Source organism: Protopterus annectens, chromosome 1.part0 (assembly GCF_019279795.1).
Source record: "Protopterus annectens isolate FY-2018-M chromosome 1.part0, PAN1.0, whole genome shotgun sequence".
Taxonomy (NCBI): domain Eukaryota; kingdom Metazoa; phylum Chordata; order Ceratodontiformes; family Protopteridae; genus Protopterus; species Protopterus annectens.
In genome coordinates this window covers 1,736,674,687-1,736,695,220 of record NC_056725.1, presented here as the reverse complement: position 1 = coordinate 1,736,695,220, position 20,534 = coordinate 1,736,674,687, and the positions used below count along the sequence as shown (strand labels likewise).

General features: G+C 44.8%; 1 protein-coding gene across 2 annotated transcripts in view; it reads right to left on the bottom strand.

The window, feature by feature from the left end:
* Positions 1–20,534, bottom strand: part of LOC122799715 (fibroblast growth factor receptor 1) — a 749,414-nt gene that overhangs the window by 345,370 nt on the left and 383,510 nt on the right. For both annotated transcript variants that reach the window (XM_044068959.1, XM_044068968.1), the window contains exon 7: positions 8,505–8,626. In XM_044068959.1, the coding sequence (XP_043924894.1) occupies positions 8,505–8,626 (122 nt within the window). The remainder of the gene's footprint in view (positions 1–8,504; positions 8,627–20,534) is intronic.

Here is a 20,534-nt window from a genome sequence, read left to right as displayed (position 1 = left end):
AAATTTGTGGTCTGGGACCTTGTAGAAATGATCAGGTCTCTTGGGAGCAGGTGGTTGAGATTCAGGGTTTTTTGACACTAATGCAAATGCATCAAGGTATGCAGGAATCACCGGAGGGATGGTTGATGGGAAGGGTGATTCAAACTGAAGCAGCTCAAAATATCTGAGTTTCTGTCATCTGGGTAGTACCTCAGTTAAAATACTCAATTTTTGTTGTACACTCTCCAAATGTAATGTCCTCTGGAGGGGAGTCTCCCTCAATGGAATCCTCATCAGGGGAAAAGTATTCCCAGGGGAAGCTATTTGGGATGAGTATGTAATTGACTCCTAAGAGGAAGAGGATGAGGCTTCTTCCTGAGAAATGAAAGGAAGGATAGAAGTGGATAAGGCAGGTCTTGGACTAAGTACAGGTATAGTGGGACCTGAGGAGGCTAAGGGCCATGAAAACCTGCATCAAGGACGGTGTGTGAAGGACTGCCAGTCTGGTTGCCCCTCCGAATAAGCAAACAAATGTTTGGTCTTTTGTCTCCTATTTAATGGAGTTGTTTTAAGCGAAGCTGTGGGCCTAAGTTTCAGGGGTTTGGCCTAAAGAGGAAGAATCAGAAATTACAGTTGTGTACACTTACCATAAATGTAGACGTTAGAGTGTATTCACTGCTGCAGTCATCACATTTGGGTTATCTGCTTGCAGTAGCCCTCAGTCGGCCTGATTATCAAAGTCTTGGGTCCTGCATCGGGTGCTATCTCATCTTTCATGACGTCAGGTAGTCAGGGCTATAAAGCTTGCAGCCAACGCCATTACATCAGTTTTTCTTGCCCCAGATGTCAGGTACCCCCTAATAGATGCAATTAAATATATATACATACAAGGTTATACCTCCAACAGAAAAGCAAATACACTAAAAAGCTTTTAAGCATAGTAAAGGAGAGTAGAGATATAGCCAAAAAGAAGTCAGGGGGCTGGAGGGAGGGCAACTAGGACTGCAACAGTGCATACACTGAACGACTACATTTATAGTAAGTGTACACAACTGTACTATGTTCTTCGTGTTTCACTGTTGCAGTCATCACATATGGATAGATTCCCAAAGCTAAGGATGGGAGGAGGAATTTAGGTAGCATTAGGAGTAGCTATAAGACCCTGCAAGACTGCAGTGGCAAAGCCAGCTCTGGATTTAGAGAAAATTGGCAAATGGTAATGCTTGGTGAAAGTATGTACAGAACTCCAGGTAGCAGCTTCTAGGATGTCTCTGGTAGGGACACCTCTGAGAAAGGCTGTAGAGGTAGATGCAGCCCTGGTTGAATGGGGTCTAATCCCCTGGGGGATAATTTTTCCATGGTGCTTACAGCAGAAATGAATGCAATAGCCTATCCATTTAGAAATGGTTTGCTTTGAAATAGCCTTCCCCTCTGACCCTGCAGCAAATGCCACCAGCAGTTGTTCAGATTTCCTTTAAGGTTTAGTCCTATCCAAGTAAAATCTAAGTTGTCTGTGCACATCTAAGGACTGCAGTATCTGTTCCCCTTTGTTCTGTGGATTAGAAAAGAAGGTTGGCAAATGAACGGACTGATTAAGTGCCACACTGGATACCACCTTGGGCATGAAAGAGGGATTGGTCCTGAGGGACACCCTGCCCGCAAGAAAGATGATTAAGGGCTCTACTGCCATAAGGGCCTGTAATTCAGATACCCTTCTTGCTGAAGTGATTGCTAAAAGGAAAGCTCTTTTCCAAAAAAGGAATTTTAACTCTGCAGTTGCAGCTGGCTCAAAAAGAGGAAGCGAGTTTTTCCAATTCAAAGTTAAGGACCCAAGCTGGGGTTGGGGATCTCCTGGGTGGTCGTAAGTTTTTGGTCCCTCTGAGGAACTGCTTGAGCAGTGGGTGAGAAAAGAGGGGTGGGTTCTGGGTTGTAATGAGCTGAAATGGCTGAGGCGTGAATTTTGATGGAGGAAAAGGAAAGGCCTTTGTGAAGCATCTCAGTTAAGTACTGAAGAATCTGAGGTAAATTGGGTGCTGCTGTGGCCATCCCTTGAGTTTTGTTCCAGGCACAGAATCTTTTCCATTTTTCAGCATAAGATTTTCTAGTACTAGGCCTCCTTGCCTCCAAAATGACATCCAACACTTGTTTACTGAGGGATGGTAATTGAGAGATTAGGTAATTAGCCAGGCTGCCAGGTTCAGGGTTTGAAGATGGGGGTGCAGAATCTGGCTCTCCTGCTGTGACAGCAGGGTAGGGGTCTGAGGCAGGTGCCATGGGGCTAGCTGTGACACTGCCCAAGAGGGGGTACCAGTGTTGGCATGGCCGGTCTGCTGCAATCAGTATCATTCTTGGTTTGTCCTGTTTGATCTTTAGTAGTTCTCTGGAGAGGAGAAGCAGAGGAGGAAAGGCATAAACTGATAGATTTTTCCAGATGAAGGACAGAGCATCCACTTTCCAAGCTTGTTTGTGGGGAATCCTTGTGTAGACTTTATTCCATTGGTAGTTCGGGGGGGGGGGGGGCAAACAGGTCTATATTTGGGCTCCCCCATTTGTTGATCAACATGTTTAGTGTCTTTGGTTCCAGTTTCCACTCGTGTGGGTCCATGACATTTCTGCTTAGTTCATCTGCCAGTGTATTTAGTTTTCTTGGCAGGAATTGAGCCTGGAGATGCACATGGTAGCTCAAAGCTGTGTTCCACAGAGCCATGGCTAGTCTGCAGAGGGGTTAAGAATGGGTACCCCCCTGCTTATGTACCACATAACAGTGGTGTTGTTCGTCTTTACCATTAATTGTCCTGGAAGAATGTGGTCCTTGAAGGCAGTCAGAGCATTCTGTACAGCTAACCTTGACTTGGGTTCCATCTGTCCTGAATGCACTTCCCTGCCAGGTAAGCCCCCCATGCATAGTCTGATGAGTCTGTTAGGGTTTGGCGGTAGGGGGTAGAGTGAATTGTAGTCCCTTGCTTTGGTGGCAGGCCTCTGCCCACCAAAGGAATTCTAACCATAGGCAAGGTATGACAGGAAAAATAGTTTCTAGATCCTGAGAATGTTGACACCAAAGGCTTTTTAGATACCATTGTAGATTCCTCATATGCAGTCTTGCATACGGAATTAGTAGAATGCACGAGGCCATGAACCCCAAGGTTTGCAGTATTTGCCTTGCAGATAGCAGGGTTTTTGTGGCCACTAGTTTGAAGTAAGTTGTCAAATGAATTTGTTTCTCTGGCGTGAGGAAAACCATCTGGGAAGTTGTGTTCAAGCTTGTTACCAGGAATATAATTTGTACCAGATGCGATTTACTTTCGTTTATGGTGTACTCCAGACAAGTTAACATCTTTTGTACAAATGCTAGATGATTCAGAAGTATGTCTTGGCTTTTTGCCTGAATTAGACAATTGTCCAGGTATGGGTATATTTGAATATTTCTTTGCCTGCAAAATGCAATGACGGGAGCTAGGCACTTTGTGAATACCCTGGGCACAGTGGACAAGCCAAAGGGCAGTGCAGAGAACTGATGGTGCATAAAGCCTGCTTTGAAGCGTAGGTATTTTTTGCAAGATTCCCTGATTGGGATGTGCAGGTAGGCTTCCTTTAAATCCAGTGTTGCCAACCAAGCATCTTTGCCCATCATGGGAAGCAACTGGTGAAGAGTCAGCATCTTGAATTTTGGAATCACCAAAAAGGTGTTTAGGATAGAAAGGTTCAGGACAGGACGCCATGAGATGTCTTTTCTGGGTACCAGGAAAAGTCTTGAGTAGAAACCTTGTCCCTTTTCCTCTTCTGGTACAGTCTGAATAGCCTTTAATCTTGAGAAAGTACTTGCTTTTGAGCCTCTGCCCACTGATTTGGCCAACAGTTTGGGGTTGGTAATGTGTGGAAGTGAAATCTGTATCCTTGGGAAACTATGTTTAAAACCCATTTGTCCTGGGTAATTAGTTCCCAGTTTTTTGCTTGCAGAGCAATCTTTCACCCTAAAGGAGCAGTAAGTTGAGAAGTGCGTGGAAGTTTTAAAGTTAAGTCATTGAGACAGCTTACCATAGGGAGGAGTCTTACTACTCCCTGATTTGTAAGTGGGAACCCCTCACTGCTTAGTCCTGTGCGTACCCTGGGACTGAAGTCTGGGTGTTCTGCTGGTTCTGGGTTTGACCTGAGAAGGCCTGGAAGAGGCAGGAAAGGACCAATTTTTTGAGGGCCAAGGCCTACTAAATCTTTAACAGTTTGCATAGATTTAGCTTTTTCCTCCATCTTTTTAAGAACTACTACTGCTTTGTTGCCAAACAAGCGGTCCTGATTTTAAGGGAGCATCCATCAATTTAGTTTTAACATGATCTGGCAAAGATTGCTCCTTAAGCCAAGCATGCCTTCTAAGTACAGACCCGGTGACAGCAGCCCTGCAAGAAGTCTAGTGAATCAAAACAACATTGCAAAGTATGTTTTCCAACCTGTTCAGGAGAAAGCATTCAATCCTGTAAATCCTTATTTTCAGCACAATCAGGAATCAACATAATTTTCTGTTTAAGCAATCCAATAATACATTAACATATGAAACTGGCCATTTAAGGCCCTGATGGCCAAGGTTGCAGAGGTGTATACCTTCTTATCCCATCTATCCAGGGCCCTGGAATCTGTCAGAGGGGGTAGGATTTTTGGCAGTAGTAGCCTTAATGCCCTTGGGTCCCTGTGAAATGGTCTCAGGATCTGCAGTAGGATTTTTAAAAAGGAACTTGTAAAAATCAGGAACCCTGTAATATCAGTTTTTTTGGGAGCAGGAGGTAAGAATCAGGGGCTGAGCTAGATTCCGAAAGGCATCGTTAACAATGTACAGCACAGGAGGGATAGCTAAAGGCCTGTGTTGGGGCAGGAGTAAGAGAAGCCTCTAAGCCTCTTTTTTTAGAATCGGAGTAATCCTGGCTTTCCTAGTGAAAATGCTCCCTAAGAGTATGCAAGGTTTCATCAAAAGAAAAGTCCTCTGGGGGAGAAGCAGGGGGAATAGAGTTCCTCTGCATCAGAATTCTCATAGGTAGATAAGGGTAAATCCTGGTCCTCAGAGGAGACAGAAATTTCAGAATTCTGGTCAGATGTATCATAAGCAAATTCAGTCCTAGGTCTCTTAGAGGGAGAAGGTTGGCTTCCCCTGATTAAAGTAATAAGGTCTTCTGCCATTATCACCATTTGTTTTTTAGGCATAGAGGCCTGACTTCCTAGGCATGGTTTGAGTTTTAGGCCTTGAAGAAGAAGATGGCATCGGTTTAATATGCAAGTCAGTAGGCCTGAATACACCTTCAGAAGCCGGTGACTGCACAGCGGCTCCGGTCCCATCTAAGGTAGAAACATCCGCAGGTTCCCCAGTTGAAGCATCTCGCGGCATACCGGACTACGAATGGGTCTCAGTAGAGGCCTGCGAATCGGAACTAGCGGGTATCAGGGGCTGCAAAAGTGCCTGAGTACCGGCGAACTGGCGACTAGCTTAGGAGTAGCGTCCCCGGCAGCTTTGGATCTAGGTGGCCTGTCTCTGTCTTTATCTTTGCGTTTTTCGGGAATGTCGGTAGTCAGGTGGCTTACCGAAGACATATCTGGATAACTGAACAGAGTACCAAAGTATTTAGAAGCAAAAATATATTGACGAATAGTTTGTGGTTTAAATGGCACAAAACCAACAGCGAGGTACATCATGGTCAGGGTCTAGGCAAGGAATACAGTACGAATGAAAATCTTTGAGGTATTTGCTTTCCACAAGAAATACTATTAACTGTTACTGACATTGGTTTAGAGCAAGAAAAAATTTCCCCAACAGGAAACTTAGCTTTAGTTGAAGACTTTGGTTCTGAAACTTGAAAAAAAAATATCAGGAGTCGGATGACCAGCACTTGCAATCTGCTTCTGCATCAGGCACCGCACGGCAAGAAAGACCGATGTAATGGCGTCGGCTGCATGCTTTATACCCCTGACTACCTGATGTCACGGAAGATGAGACAGCAACTGACGCAAGACCCAAGACTTTGATAATCAGGCTGACTGAGGGCTACTGCAAGCAGATAACCCAAATGTGATGACTGCAACAGTGAAACACGAAGAACATCCCTGGATCACAGAAGGTCGTCCGGTGGATCCTGGCTCTCCCTAGACTTTGGTAATGACCGACGTTGGAATAACCTCTGAAGATGTGCCTGCCGGTACTTCGGAAGTGGCTTCCTCAAGGGTAGTCGCCAAAGTAGATGGTACTAGCGGACATCCCTCAATGCCTATATTGACGGTCGGCCGGCCGTCTGACCAGAGGTGGTAGACTTTGAAACTTTAGCCTTTTTTCTTGGTGGTTCCACCTGGGCGACCGACTCCAGATCTGTTCTTAACGTCAACTTCTGATTCTCTATAAATACAAAGTGATGACAGACAAACTGCTTCTGAGCATTTTGGGGACAAAAGACTGGCAGATAGCACAGGAGGTATGGTCGTGTTCCTAGCCTAAACAGAACATGCAACGGTCATGGGAATCTATGTTGAATTTAATGTCCACATCTGCATTTACCTTTCTTAGTAGGCATCGGCTAGGAACAGTGAAACAACTCATGCTCAAGCAAAAATAAGAATTCCCCAACGGGGTACTTAACTTTAGGCATCTTGAAGGAGAGAAGCAAAGCGATCGATCTGACATTTGACTGTGGCAGAAAAGTTCTGAGGTCTGTGAATTCAGACGTCACATTTAAGGCCCTTGGTTGCATTTCACTGGTCTAGTGGGATATCACTTGGACTATTGTCTGACTGGGCAGTCACTTCTGAGGTCTGTCCATGCAGACGTCACATTTAAGGCCCCTGGTTTATGGCCCTATGTGTGACGTCCCACGCACCAGCAGCAACCAGGCTTAAGCTTTTGTATAGGAACCGATGTTTGGGTCGCTGAGGCAGAGGATCCCACAGTAAGAATACTGCAACATAAGAATAGAACATCTTCTAGTTAAAATTGCATGCACTTCTCTATTTTTAAGTAATTACGTGTTTTTTGAGGGTGAACACAATGAGAAATACAGACATGTGGTTCTGTCAATTAACCTTTTCCACGGTCAACAGATCATAAGCCTGCTATTCAGACATACTAATCTATGAGTTAACATCCAAACCAATAACTCTGTGTTGATGCTGCTTCTTTCTTGCCATTCATCCAGGTCATGTCTGAAAAGGATCCACCTGGCTCAACACATCTACCTAGGTTAGGCCCCAAATGTGACTATAGATGAGACAAGCACACATTTACCAAAGTAAACAATTACTTTGCACTCTTTACGAGGTATCTGGGTTGTATAAAGCGCTCAACTGAGAATGGGAGAAGTGATAAAGGCATGGAAAAAAAAAAAAAAGAAAAACTAACCAGGAGTGTTTCCCTCCATTTATGTCTGACAGCTGGCATACAGACCTAGCAATTCACCATTGCTTGTAATGAGACATTTACCAAGTTAAATACTACACTTTCCCTAAAGTCCCATCAAAAAGGACAGCTTGATAGCAAGGGGCAAGGCAAAAAGATACTCTAATGGGTAGAGTGGGAGGAAGGAAGGTAAGGCCCGTGGCCTACACACATTTCCCAAAGGGAAAAGATTCTACTTTACTAAAGCAACTCTTACAAAAAATCTAAAAGGCCATAGGTCCATACACGAGGATTCCAGTATCACTGCGGCACCCCTTAGAAAAGTATAAAAGAAGGGATACAGAAAATCATCTCAAAAGGTATGTCTACCCTTGTATAGCTCTGTCATAGGAGAATGTGTGCATACTGTTTTGAACAGCTAATGTGACCATATCCACAGGAAGGACTAACGGGTAGGCAAAAGATAAATGCTAGTTCTTGCCTGACATGGCTGCTTATAGCCCCACATAGGAATGAATGGCAGCATGGGACCATGGATGTAAAGTTTTACTTCTGAACATTCTATCATGAAAACTGCAGAAATTAAATGAAAGGGGGCAGGGAACACTTGACAAAGCTAACCCTGTTGGTCCAAAAAGAGGCCATCAGCAGGGTGCCTTGGCTGGGGAACACCTGGCAAAACTACCTGCATTGGTCTGAACTGGAGGCCACCAGAAAAATGCATTTTTTTTTTTTTTGCTGAGATGGGACAGAAGACTACATGCATCATCTAACAAATTTACCTGCTGTATGAACCTCTCTAAAGTCAGATCCATAGATCAAACAGTGCACTCTAATATTCCTGAAAAAAAAAACAAATGGCTTAATACAGTGGAGCTTGTCCTTTTCTTGGATGCTGGGTTGCGATAAACTGACAACCTGCAAACAGTTTCAATTCTTCAGAACAAGCAGTTTTGTCAACTGTGCGAAGATATACAAAAATCCCTTTGCTAGCAAATAAGTGAAGAAAGATACCTTTATGGCAAATTTAGTAGTGGATACACTTTGAAAATGCGAAAATCTTAGTACTTCAACTAAAAATACCACCAAGGTATGTGAAGAGGGTTCTAAAACAATTATGAAGTAAAGAATAACAAAAAAATCTCATCTGTCTTTTAACACTCACGTTTTAACATCTTCACAGCCACTTTTGTCACTCTGTTTGGCTTGTCTTTATCAAGGCCAATAGCTTCTGCCATCACAACCTGACCAAAACAACCCTCACCAAGTGGTTTGCCCAAGATCAGCCTGCAGATTTAAGGAAAAAAAAAAAAAAACAAAGAAAGAGGGATACATAAACACAAACCGGTGTTAACAACTAAGTACTATAAAATAAGGACAACAGAATACAGTAAAAAAGGTCATAATCATGCAGATTAGGATACTCAAAAACAAAATGTTCACAGCTCAAAAAGTACAGTTGTGTACACTTACCATAAATGTAAATGTTCGAGTGTATTCACTGTTGCAGTCAACACATTTGGGTTATCTCTGCCTGCAGGTAGCCCTCAGCTGGCCTGAATACCAGTCTTTGTATTTCTGCATCGGATGCTGTCGCTCCTTCCATGACGTCAGGGGTATAAAACATGCAGCAGATGCCATTACATCAGTTTTCTTGCCCCAGATGTCAGGTGCCCCCACAATAGGAAGCAATTATACAGTATGGAACACCCCCAGCAAAAAGCAAATACACATGATATAATATATGCCAAACAAGGAGGAAAGGTAAAAGTTAAGAGAATTCAGGGGGCTGGAGGCAGGGTAACCAGAACTGCAACAGTAAATACACTAACATCTACATTTACGGTAAGTGAACACAACTGTACTACATTCTTTGTGTTTCACTGTTGCAGTCATCACATTTGGGTCGATTCCCAAAGCTAAGGAAGGGTGGAGGTAAAGAGCATTAGGGCTAGCAATAAGGCCCTGTAAAACTGCTGTGGCAAATCCAGCTCTGGATTTAGAAAAGATAGGCAGGTGGTAATGCTTGGTGAATGTACAGAGCTCCAGGTTGCAGCTTCCAGGACGTCCCTGGTAGGGACTCCTCTGAGAAATGCAGTGGAGGTAGATGTAGCCCTGGTGGAATGTGTTCTTATCCCCATGTGGGGTCAGTTTTCCATGGTGTTTGTAGCAGAAATGGATGCAATGTGCTATCCCATTTGGGAAATGGGTTTGCTTTGAAATGGCCTTCCCCTCTGCCCCTGCAGCAAAGCTAACTAGCAGCTGGTCAGATTTTCTGAGAAGCTTAGTCCTGTCCAAATAGAATCTAAGCTGTGTACGTCCACAGAATGCAGTATCCTTTCCCCTTTATTCTGAGGATTATGGAAAAAGTAGGCAAATGAATGGACTGGTTTGGAGCCACACTACACACCACCTTGGGCATAAAGGATGGATTAGTCCTGAGGGAAACCCTGTCCGTATGGAAGATAATGATGGGTTCTCACTGCCATGAGGGCCTGCAGTTCAGACACTCTTCTTGCTGAAGTGATGGCTAAAAGTAAAGCTGTTTTCCAAGAAAGGAATTTCAACTCTGCTGTAGCAGCTGGTTCAAAGGGGGGAAGAGTGAATTTTTCCAATACAAAGTTAAGGTACCAGGCTGGAGTGGGAGCCCTTCTGGGGAGTCTTAAATTTTTGGCCCCTCTAAGGAATTGCTTTAGCAGGGGATGAGAGAAGAGGGGTGGGGGTCAGTATTACAGTGTGCTGATATGGCAGAGGCATGAATCTTAATTGAAGAGAAAGATGGGCCCTTGTGGAGCATTTCTGTTAAATAATCTAGAATATGAGGTAAGCTGAGCACCGTTGTGCCCATCCCCTGTGCCTGGCTCCAGGAACAGTATCTTTTTCACTTTTCTGAATAGGATTTTCTAGTCCTCCTTGCCTCAAGAATGACATCCAGCACCTCCTTACTGAGGGTTGCTGGAGGTGAGGTCAGGGAATTAGCCAGGCTGCAAGGTTCAGGGTTTGAAGCTGAGGGTGCAGAATCTGGCCCGCCTGCTGGGACAGCAGGGAAGGGGTCTGAGGCAGGTGCCAAGGTTGTAGCACTGTCAGACTGTGCAAAAGAGGGGAACCATTGCTGGTGTGGCCAGTGTAGTGCAATCAGTATTGTCCTTGGCTTGTCCCGTTTGATCTTTAGTAGAACTTTCGAGAGGAGAGGCAGAGGGGGGAAAAGGCATAAACTGAGAGGCTTTCCCAGGTAAAGGACAGGGCATCCACTTTCCAAGCTTGACTATGTGGCGTTCTGGTGCAGAATTTGTTCAGTTGGTAGTTCTGAGGGGAGGCAAACAGGTCTACCTCTGGTGTCCCCCATTTGTTCAAGAGCTTGAATATTTTGAGTTCCAGTTTCCATTCGTGTGGGTCCATGAGATTTCTGCTTAAATCGTCTGCCAGTGAATTTAGTTTGCCTGGTGCTGCAATAGCAAGTCCTGACTCTCTACCTGAATCAGGCAATCGTCCAAATATGGGTAAATCTGAACATTTCTCCACTTTCAAAATGCAATGGCAGAAGCTAGGCACTTTGTAAATACTCTGGGCACAGTAGATAAGCCAAAGGGCAGTGCAGAGAACTAATGGTGCCTGGAGCATGCCCTGAAGAGTAGGAATTTTCTGCAGGATTCCCTTTATTGGGATGTGCAGGTAAGCTTCTTTTAAGTCTAGAGTTGCCAGCCATGCATCCTTGGCTAGCACAGGAAGAAGCTGAAGAGTTAGCATTTTGAATTTTGGAACCACCAGAAAGGTGTTGAGAATAGAAAGGTCCAGGACAGAACTCCAGGAGTTTTCTTTTCTGGGAACCAAGAACAGTCTTGAAAAAAACCTTGTCCCCTTTGTTCTGCTGGAACAGGTTGAATAGCCCTGATACTGAGGAGAGAGAGCACTTGTTTTTGGGCCTCCGCCCACTGGTTTGGGGGAAGGTCTGGCCATCCATTTGGGGTGGGGAGAGTATGGAAGTGGAATCTGTATCCTAGGGAAACTGTTTAAAACCCATTTGTCTTGGGTAATGAGTTCCCAGTTTTTTGCATGCAGGGCGCGCTTTCCTCCCAAGGGAGCAAGTAGTTAAGAAAGGCTTGGTAGAGTTAAGGATAAGTCATTGTGCCATTTTTCCATAGGGGGGTGGCTTACTACTCCCTGCTTTGGAAGTGGGGGCCCCCACTGCTTAGATCTGTGCATAGCCCGAGACTGAAGTCTTGGTGGTCTGCTGCTCCTGGATTTGGACTGAGAAGGCCTGGAAGGGACTGGAAAGGACCAGTTCTTTGAAGGCCAATGCCTACTGAATCTAGGTGGCTGTTACTTGTAAGAAATCTTTAACAGTCTGCATAGATTTTGCTTTTCCTGCATCCTTTTGAGGACTTCTGCTATGTTGCCAAAAAGGCGCTCTTGGTATAAGGGTGCATCCAGTAATTTAGCTTTAACATGATCTGGCAAGTTTTGTTCCTTAAGCCAAGCATGCCTTCTAAGTACAAACCCAGTGACAGCAGCCCTGCAAGATGCTTCTAAAGTGTCAAAACCACAATGCAAAGTATGTTTACCTACTTGGTCAGCAGAATGCATCAACTCTTGTAAATCTTTGTGTTCAGCACAGTCAGGAATAAACATTATTTTCTGTTTAATTATTCCCATAATATGCAGCTGATACTTTAACATATGAAACTGGCAATTTAAAGTCCTAATGGTCAAAGTAGCAGAAATATATACCTTCTTACCCCATCTGTCTAAAGCTCTAGAATCCCTAATAGAAGGGGATTTTTTGCAGTAGTAGCCTTAATGCCTTTTGGTCCTTGGGAAATGGTCTCTGGATCTGCAGAAGGATTCTTGAAAAGGAACCTGAGAGAGTCAGGTACTCTGTAGTACCGGTCAGGTTTCTGGGGAGCTGGGGGCAGTGTCTGGGGTAAGGCTGGATTCCATGAAATCATCATCTACAATCTCCAGAACAGGAGGGATAGCTAGAGGCCTGTGTTGAGGCAGGTTTAAAAATTCCCTAGGTCTCTTTTTGGATTGAGAATAGACCTGGCTTTCCCAGCAGAAATGCTCCTTAAGGGTATGCAAGGTTTCATCAAAAGAAAAATCTTCTGGAGGGGAAGCAGAGGGAATGGAATCCTCTGCCTCAGAATCCTCATAAGTACATAAGGGTAAATCCTGGTAGTCAGAAGGAACAGAGATATCAGATTCCTGATCAGAAGAATCAGAAAGAAAATAAGTTCTAGGTTTCAGAGGGTGAAGGCTGGCTTCCCCTAATTAAGGTAATAAGGTCTTCAGCCATTCTAATCATTTGTTTTTGAAGCATATGGGCCTGAAAATGTGCTTTGGCTGACTGTTTTCTAGGCTTAGTGTGAGCTTTTGGCCTGAGGAATTTGGTATTTTTAGCTTGAAATGAAGTCTGTTTGACATGAAAATCGGTAGGCCTGAATGCACTCTCAGAAGCCAGTGCCTGCACAGCGGCTCAGGACTCATCCAAGGTAGAGACATTCGCAGGTTCCATAGTCGAAGAAACATCTTGCGGCATACCGGACTCTGAATGGGTCTCAGTAGAGGTCTGCGAATCTGTAGTAGCGGGTATCAGGGGCTGCAAAAGCGCCTCACTGAGTACCGGCGGACTGGCGACTAGCTTTTCGGCAGCGTTGTTGGCAGTTTTGTACCTATGCGGTCTGTCTCTGTCTTAATCCTTATGTTTTTTAGGGAGATCGGTAGTTGGACGGCTTAATGAAGCCATTTCAGAGTACGGAGATCGAGAACGAAAGTATTTAGCTAAAAAATAGCCCGACAACGAATAATTAATTAGTTGAACAGGACACAAAACTGACAGCGAGGGACATCATGGTCTGGGCCTAAACAGGTGACTCAGTAAGAATGAAAATCTCTATGAGGTATTTGCTTTCCACAGGCAAGACCATTGTTAATTTTTTCCTGACATCGGTTAGAGCAAGAAAAAAGGATCCCCAACTGTGTACTTATCTTTTTGAAGACTTCACGTCTGAAACTCGAAAACGAAAATTTCAGGAGTTGGCCGACTGGCACTTACGAACTGCTTCTGAAGCGACAGAATCCGATGCAGAAATCGGAAGACTCTGGTATTCAAGCCGGCTGTGGGCTACCTGCAGGTAGATTACCCAAATGTGATGACTGCAACAGTGAAACAAGAACATTCAAAGTTATGCTTTTGTTTGTGTGCGCGCACGCGTGTTTTGTTAACCAAAAATCTGAAGAAACCCCTAGCCTAATGTTAACCAATTATGCTTTTTCTATTCCTTTAAACATCAGTACTAATAAAATTACAGGGCTGTTTGATAATATGCACCTAACAATATACACTAAAGTATATACCTGTTGTATGGTTAAGTGGGGGCTGAATGGTCCTGTGAACAAAAAATATTTCTGAACTCTTTTCCAGCCTCTTCTCTGTATGTTTCGTTATGCGATATTAGATATGGCTACACCATACAACAGCCATCAAAAGAACAGCTTACTACTGAGCACTGGTCATCAATGAGAAGGCTTTTGACATTAACTGTTTGAATTTCATCATCTGATACTCACTCTGCACATTTATTAAAATTTATTCTGCTCTCGCTTTCAGGGAAGCACTTATTTCTACCCTACATTTATTGCACGCAACCATCCATTTGCTGATGCTAGTTAGTGGAGCCATACAGATACGGGGGACATCAGCAGTGTAATAAACATATGACATGTTGGTGTGAATGACCGGAGACGTACCTCCCTGGACTACATGAAGAGAGCAATGGAAGAGCTCTCCGATCTTGTAGCCCAGGCAGTATGACACTAGCCCTGAGTAGCATTCTGCCATCGCCCAGAATGATACCGCAGTACAAGGACAAAATGATTGACTTCAAAAACTGGCTAAGCTTCTGGTGTCATTCTAAGGGGACCCAGTACCTATCTGCTTGGGATGACATGGTCGACAGGCCACGATGCTTTGCCAGAGATGGCCTGCACCTATCGCCCCTGGGATTCTGGATACTGGCTAAGGCTCTTGCTGCCCCTATAGTGCCTTTTTTAGGTAAGGTTCAAATAAATTCACCACCACAACAGGAACAGGCAAGCAAAAACTGAGGGCAATGCTACTCAATGCTAGAAGTCTAAATCTCAAAATGCACTCACTCGAGGCACTCCTTAAAATGGAGAACATAGATATCTGCGCAGTGATTGAGACCTGGTTCAAGGCTCCAGAGAGCACCCATGTACTACCAGGCTATAACTCATACCACACTTTTCGGCCAAGTAACACTACTCAAGACTGGTGTGGTATCCTTCAAGGCCCCTGAGCCAGTGGAAACCACAACCCAAGCTGTGGAAGCCCTTACAAATGCCTTCTATGAGCACCTCCAGGACTGCATGGGTCAGACAATCCCAAATAAAACCAAGACTCTTTCCACTAAGGGCAAACGTCCAGTCTGGTGGACCCCAGCCATTAACAAACTTTACAGTAAGAGGAGAAAGCTATTACATGATAGAACAAAATCCATAACAGGGAAGTCACCCCTGATCATTATTTGTAAACAATTATGAGCACTCATAAAATAAACTAAGGCTAATTTTGAGAGAAAAATTGCCATGGATTCAAAAGACAATCATAAGGCCTTTTTCAGCTATGTTAGGAACCTGGGTGGAAACTCCCAGATATGCTCAGAATTAGTCCAAAATGATACAAAAATCACTGAACCCACAGACATTGCCAACATACTGGCCGACAGGTTCAGTGCAAACTTCACCCCTCTCCTAAAGGAGAGATAACTATTCCAGTGGAGTGTAGCCCCCCAGACATCTCAAATGCGCAGGTGAAAGCTGCTCTCTCTAAAGCTAAAAACACAGCATCAATGGGACCAGATGGTGTCCCCGGCTGTGTGCTACACAAGCTCAATGAGGAACTAAACCTGTACATAAGGCAGCTGTTTAATCTCAGCCTTATCACAGGATACGTGTGGGCGACGGCAACTGTGGTCCTGCTCGGTGCCTCTACGGACCCTGCCCATAAGCTTAACAAGTCTAGTCTGCAAAGCTATGGAGAGGATCATAATGGAGCTCATAAACAAAGATATAGGGGACTTGCAGACATTGGACCCGACCCAGTTTGGCTTTGTCAAGGGCAGATCATGCCTTTTGAACTTGGTTGACTTCTTCGAAACAGTCACCAAGACCATTGATGAGGGAAAGGCAATCCATACAGCCTACCTTGACCTTGCAAGACACAATACCCCACTGGTATTGCAGAAAACAGCTTAAATGTAAACCCATATGTCACAAGATGGGTTGCAAACTGGCTTAAGGACAGAACCCACAGGGTTAGAGTTGCTGGCGCTATGTCAGACTCCAAGCCGGTCACAAGTGGTGTCCCACAGGGCTCGGTCCTTGGCCCCCTATTGTTCGGCATCTACTTCTCAGAAGTACAGGCCAACATGGGAGGACTTTGGCTGACAAAGTTTGCAGATGACTGCAAACTTGGCGCCATAGTGGAAAGTGCATCGGACACGGATATCCTTCAGAGGGGACTCACGGAAACGGATAGCTGGTGCCAGAGCCATGGCCTGAAGTTAAACGCTAAAAAATGTATGGTCATACCCTTTGGGAAAAACAAGGTAACCCCAAGCTACCATATAGGTGGCAATCCACTAAGCACAGAAGAGGTTATCAGGGATCTGGGGACCCAGGTTGATAGTGGCCTTTCTTTTGACACTCACGTTGCTAAAGTGGTTAGAAAGACCTTCTACATTGCCCACCTGATCATGAAGGGATTCACATCCAGATCTAGTGAGGTCATTGTTCCCCTGTACTCTTCACTTATCAGACCAATGATCGAGTACAATGCCCCATTCGGGATGTATCTCACCCGACATCTGCAGCAATTGGAGAGACCCCAAAAGTCCCTCACCAAAAGGATAAAAAATCTGTCATATGCTGCCAGATTGAAGAAACTCCAGCTCTATTCAGTTGCATACCGTCTGCTCAGAGGTGACATGTGCCTGACATACAAGGCCATGTCCAACCCGGAATTAATGGACATGCTCCACCTCAAAAAATCCAAATCCACCAGAACCACTAGAGCAAGCGACTTAAACCTTAGCACGGATATAAATAGGACGTGCTGGAGGGATAGACTGATCGCTCAGAGACTTCCTATGCTGTGGAATAAAATCCCAGTCCATGTGAGGCAGAGCACCTCGCTGGCTCTGTTCAAGAGAAATCTTGACCTGTGGATGGGAGATCGGAATCATCTCTGTGTCACTGCTGGACAGAGGCACAACAAACTAATGGGCACAATATTTTTTCATATAAGGGGTGGCGTAAGCCACAAAACTTTGGGCTAGGCTTATAAATACCTTAGGGCAGATAGCCTAGTATAAACCTATGAACCTGCACCGAAACACCAAAGGCGGAGGTGTGTCCATATTCATTAAGGATATCCACACCTCCAGGCTAGTTGCTCAGCACAATGCATCCGAGGTTATCTAAATGCAACTCTAGGCAAAACTGCAATCCAAACTGTAGCTTGCTACAGATCCCCCACCATGCCCCAGGATTCCCACTCTTCTTTTCTTGATGTACTGGAAAATATTAGGGTTCAACTAAACACCCTAATAACGGACGACTTCAACTACCCCACCATTAACTAGGAAAACTACTTGTGTACCAACTCCTTAGCTCAACATTTTCTGGAATTCATAAACTCCAATGCCCTGGATCAACTTATCCACACCCCCACCAGGGGCAACAATATCCTAGACCTAGTCATTACCAACATGAGTGATTGGTGTTCCACACCTGAAGTCAACTCCTCGTTGGTCTGGTCCGATCCGACCATAAGCTAATCACCCTTTATATCCACGTCCTGCCCTCACCTCCCATTAAGGAAACCTCAGTAAAAAATTTCTCCAAAGCCAACTTCATGCTTCTTAAGAGAAGTTGAGTAAAAAAGCTTCTTAAGAGAAGTGGTGAACTTCATGACACCCATGCAGATGGACAATACAGTTACAACTGCTGAATCCTACACAAATACATGAGTGCATGGATCGTGCTTTCCCAAACAGAACCAAGACACTATCCTCCAAAAAAAGGAAGCCAATCTGGTGGTCCCCTGCCATAAAACAAACTGTACAACAGAAGGAAGAAACTGTTGCAAAAGAGAGTAAAATCCCATGAGTGGAGGAGCTCCCTGGTCAGGCTCAGTAAGAAGCTGAGATCCCATACAAGATCCTCCAAAGCTAGCTACGAAAACAAAATCGCCACTAATTCCAAGGACAACCACAAAGCATTCTATAGCTATGTCAAGAATCTTGATGGCAACACCCAGATCTGCTCTAAGTTACAGCACAAAGGCACGAAAATTACAGAACCAACTGATATTGCCAACATCCTGACAGGTTCAGTGCTAAGTTTACCCCCCTCCCATCCCCTAAAGGGCCCATATCTATACAGGAAGAATGCAGAGTCCCCTGTAATCACAACTACGCAGGTAAAAGCTGCACTCTCTAAAGCAGAAAACACAGCATTCATGGGACCGGACAACATCCCAGGCTGCGTTTTACACGAATTTCAGAACTAACTGGCTCCCCACTTAAGCACCATGTTCAATAATAGCCTTGTATCAGGCTTTGTGCCCACTGAATGGGGCACAGCAGCAGTTATCCCACTCCACAAAGGGGGAGCCACCACTGATCCCGGGAACTATTGACCTATTAGCCTGATGAGCCTGATCTTCAAGGCCATGGAACGTATCATCATGGAACGCAAAGACATTGGCAACCTACAAACTCTGGATCCCACCCAGTTTGGGTTTGTGAACGGCAGATCATGCCTCCTGAACCTGATCGACTTCTTTGAGGCAGTCACCAAAGCCATAGATGAGGGTAAGGTGGTTCACACAACCTATCGACCTCACCAAGGCTTTCTACACCATCCCCCATTCTGGAATTATAGCTAAACTCAATAATCTAGGTATAAATCCCTACGTCACAAGATGGGTTGCCAACTGGCTCACTGACAGAAACCACACTGTAAAAGTTGCAGACTCCAAATCTGACCTCAAAGCAGTGACAAGTGGAGTACCACAGGGTTCCGCCCTGGGATCTCTCCTGTTTGGTATCTACTTCTCTGAAGTACAAGCTAACACAGAAGGCCTCTGGCTAACTAAGTTCGCAGATGACTGCAAACTAGGAGACACAGTCAAGCCCTCAAGTGATGTGGACATCCTACAGAAGGGCCTTGCTGAGACAGGTGCCTGGTGTCAGAGCCAAGGCCTCAAGCTCAATGCCAAAAAGTGCAGTGTCATCCTCTTTGGTAAAAACTCTGTACCCATGAACTACCACATAGGCAGCAATCTACTTAATACAGACTGCGTGCTAACAGACCTTGGGACCCAGGTGGACAATAGTCTCTCCTTTGATAGTCGCATTGCCACAGTAGTCAGGAAGTCCTTGTACGTGGCACACCATCATAAAAGGGTTCTCATCCAGGAAAAAAAGAGGTCATTGTTCCCCTCTACTCGACACTCATTAGACCCATTATAGAGTACAACGCCTCTTTTGGAATGTACCTCACAAGACATCTGCAGCAGCTGGAAAGGCCACAGAAGTACCTCACAAAGAGGATTACTGGCCTCAAACAAATGCTCTACACTTACCACCTCAAAAAACTCCAGCTTTACTCCGTAGCATATCGCCTACTCCGAGGTTATCTCTGCCTAACATATAAAGCTACGTCAAACCCAGAGCTGTTGGACATGCTTCACCTAAATAAATCCCAATCCCTCCGAGCTACACGCTCTAGGGATCTAAACTTTGTCACCACAATAAACAGGACATGCTGGAGGGATAGATTCCTGTCCCAGAGACTTCCCATACACTGGAACAGGCTATCCATCTATGTCAAGCAAAGTTCTTCATTAGCACTCCAAGAAAAACTTTGATGAGTGGATGGGAAATAGGAAATACACCCTGGGGATCACTTCTGTGTCTCTGCTCGACAGTGGCACAGGAAAATAACTTTCTTGAGTGGCATAAGCCAGGGAATCTTGTTGGCTAGGCTTATGTAGGCCCTTGGGCCAATAGCCTAGTACCTACCTATTAACCTATGACCTTTCTTGCAGAACAGCAGCAGATGTGGTGAACACCCATCTACATGATCAGAGTTCAAAGATTCTTTGCAATTTCTAATCACAGGAAAGAATCTCAAGCAGAAGGCGCCCAAAAGACATGCCCTCAGAAAATCAAGTCCTAAAGTACTGAGGTGCCAAAGAAAATTCAACTCCTGGAATCACGGTCTGAGTAATAACGCTTTATAAAGGTGCGACTCAATAACCAAGTGGCTATGCCCCAAATGTCTACAAAGACAATAGGTTCATAGATAGGTACTAGGATATCTGCCCAAGGGCATTTATAAGCCTAGCCAGTGTGTGTCGGCTTTCACCGCCCCATTGATTAACTGAGCATCTGTCAAGCAGAGCCAATGAAGTGATCCCAGGGGTGTACTTCCTGTTACCCATCCACTCGTCAAGGCTTCTCTTGAAGAGTGTTAGTGAGGGGTTCTACCTAATGTAGTTAGGAATTTTGTTCCAAAGCATGGGGAGTCCCATGACAGGAATCTAACCCTCCAGCATATTCTATTTATTGTTGTGGTGAGGTTTAGCTCACTAGAGCGCGTGGCTCGCAGTGACTTGGATTGCTTTAGGTGGAGCATGTCCTTCAATTCTGAGTTGGACATGGCTTTGTAAGTCAGGCAGAGATCACCTCTGAGTAAGCAATATGCCACTGAGTACAGCCGGAGTTTTTTCAGTCGGGCTGCATAGGACATATGTTTGATGCCAGTAATCCTCTTAGTGGGGTGCTTTTGTGGTCTTTTAAGCTGTTGGAAGTGTCTTGTGAGGTACATCCCAAATGGGGCATTGTACTCTATGATGGGTCTGATGAGTGACGAGTAGAGGGGCACTATAACCTCTTTATTTCTAATTGCGAACCCCTTAGTAATTAGATGGGCCACATAGAAGGTTTTCCTAACTACTTTGGCAATATGATTGTCAAAGGAGAGATTACTATCTACCTGGGTCCCCAGATCTCTTATTACCTCTTCTGTACTAAGGGGGCTGCCGCCTATGTGGTAATTCGTGGGCGTTTTGTTTTTTCCAAACGGGATGACTATGCATTTTTTGGCA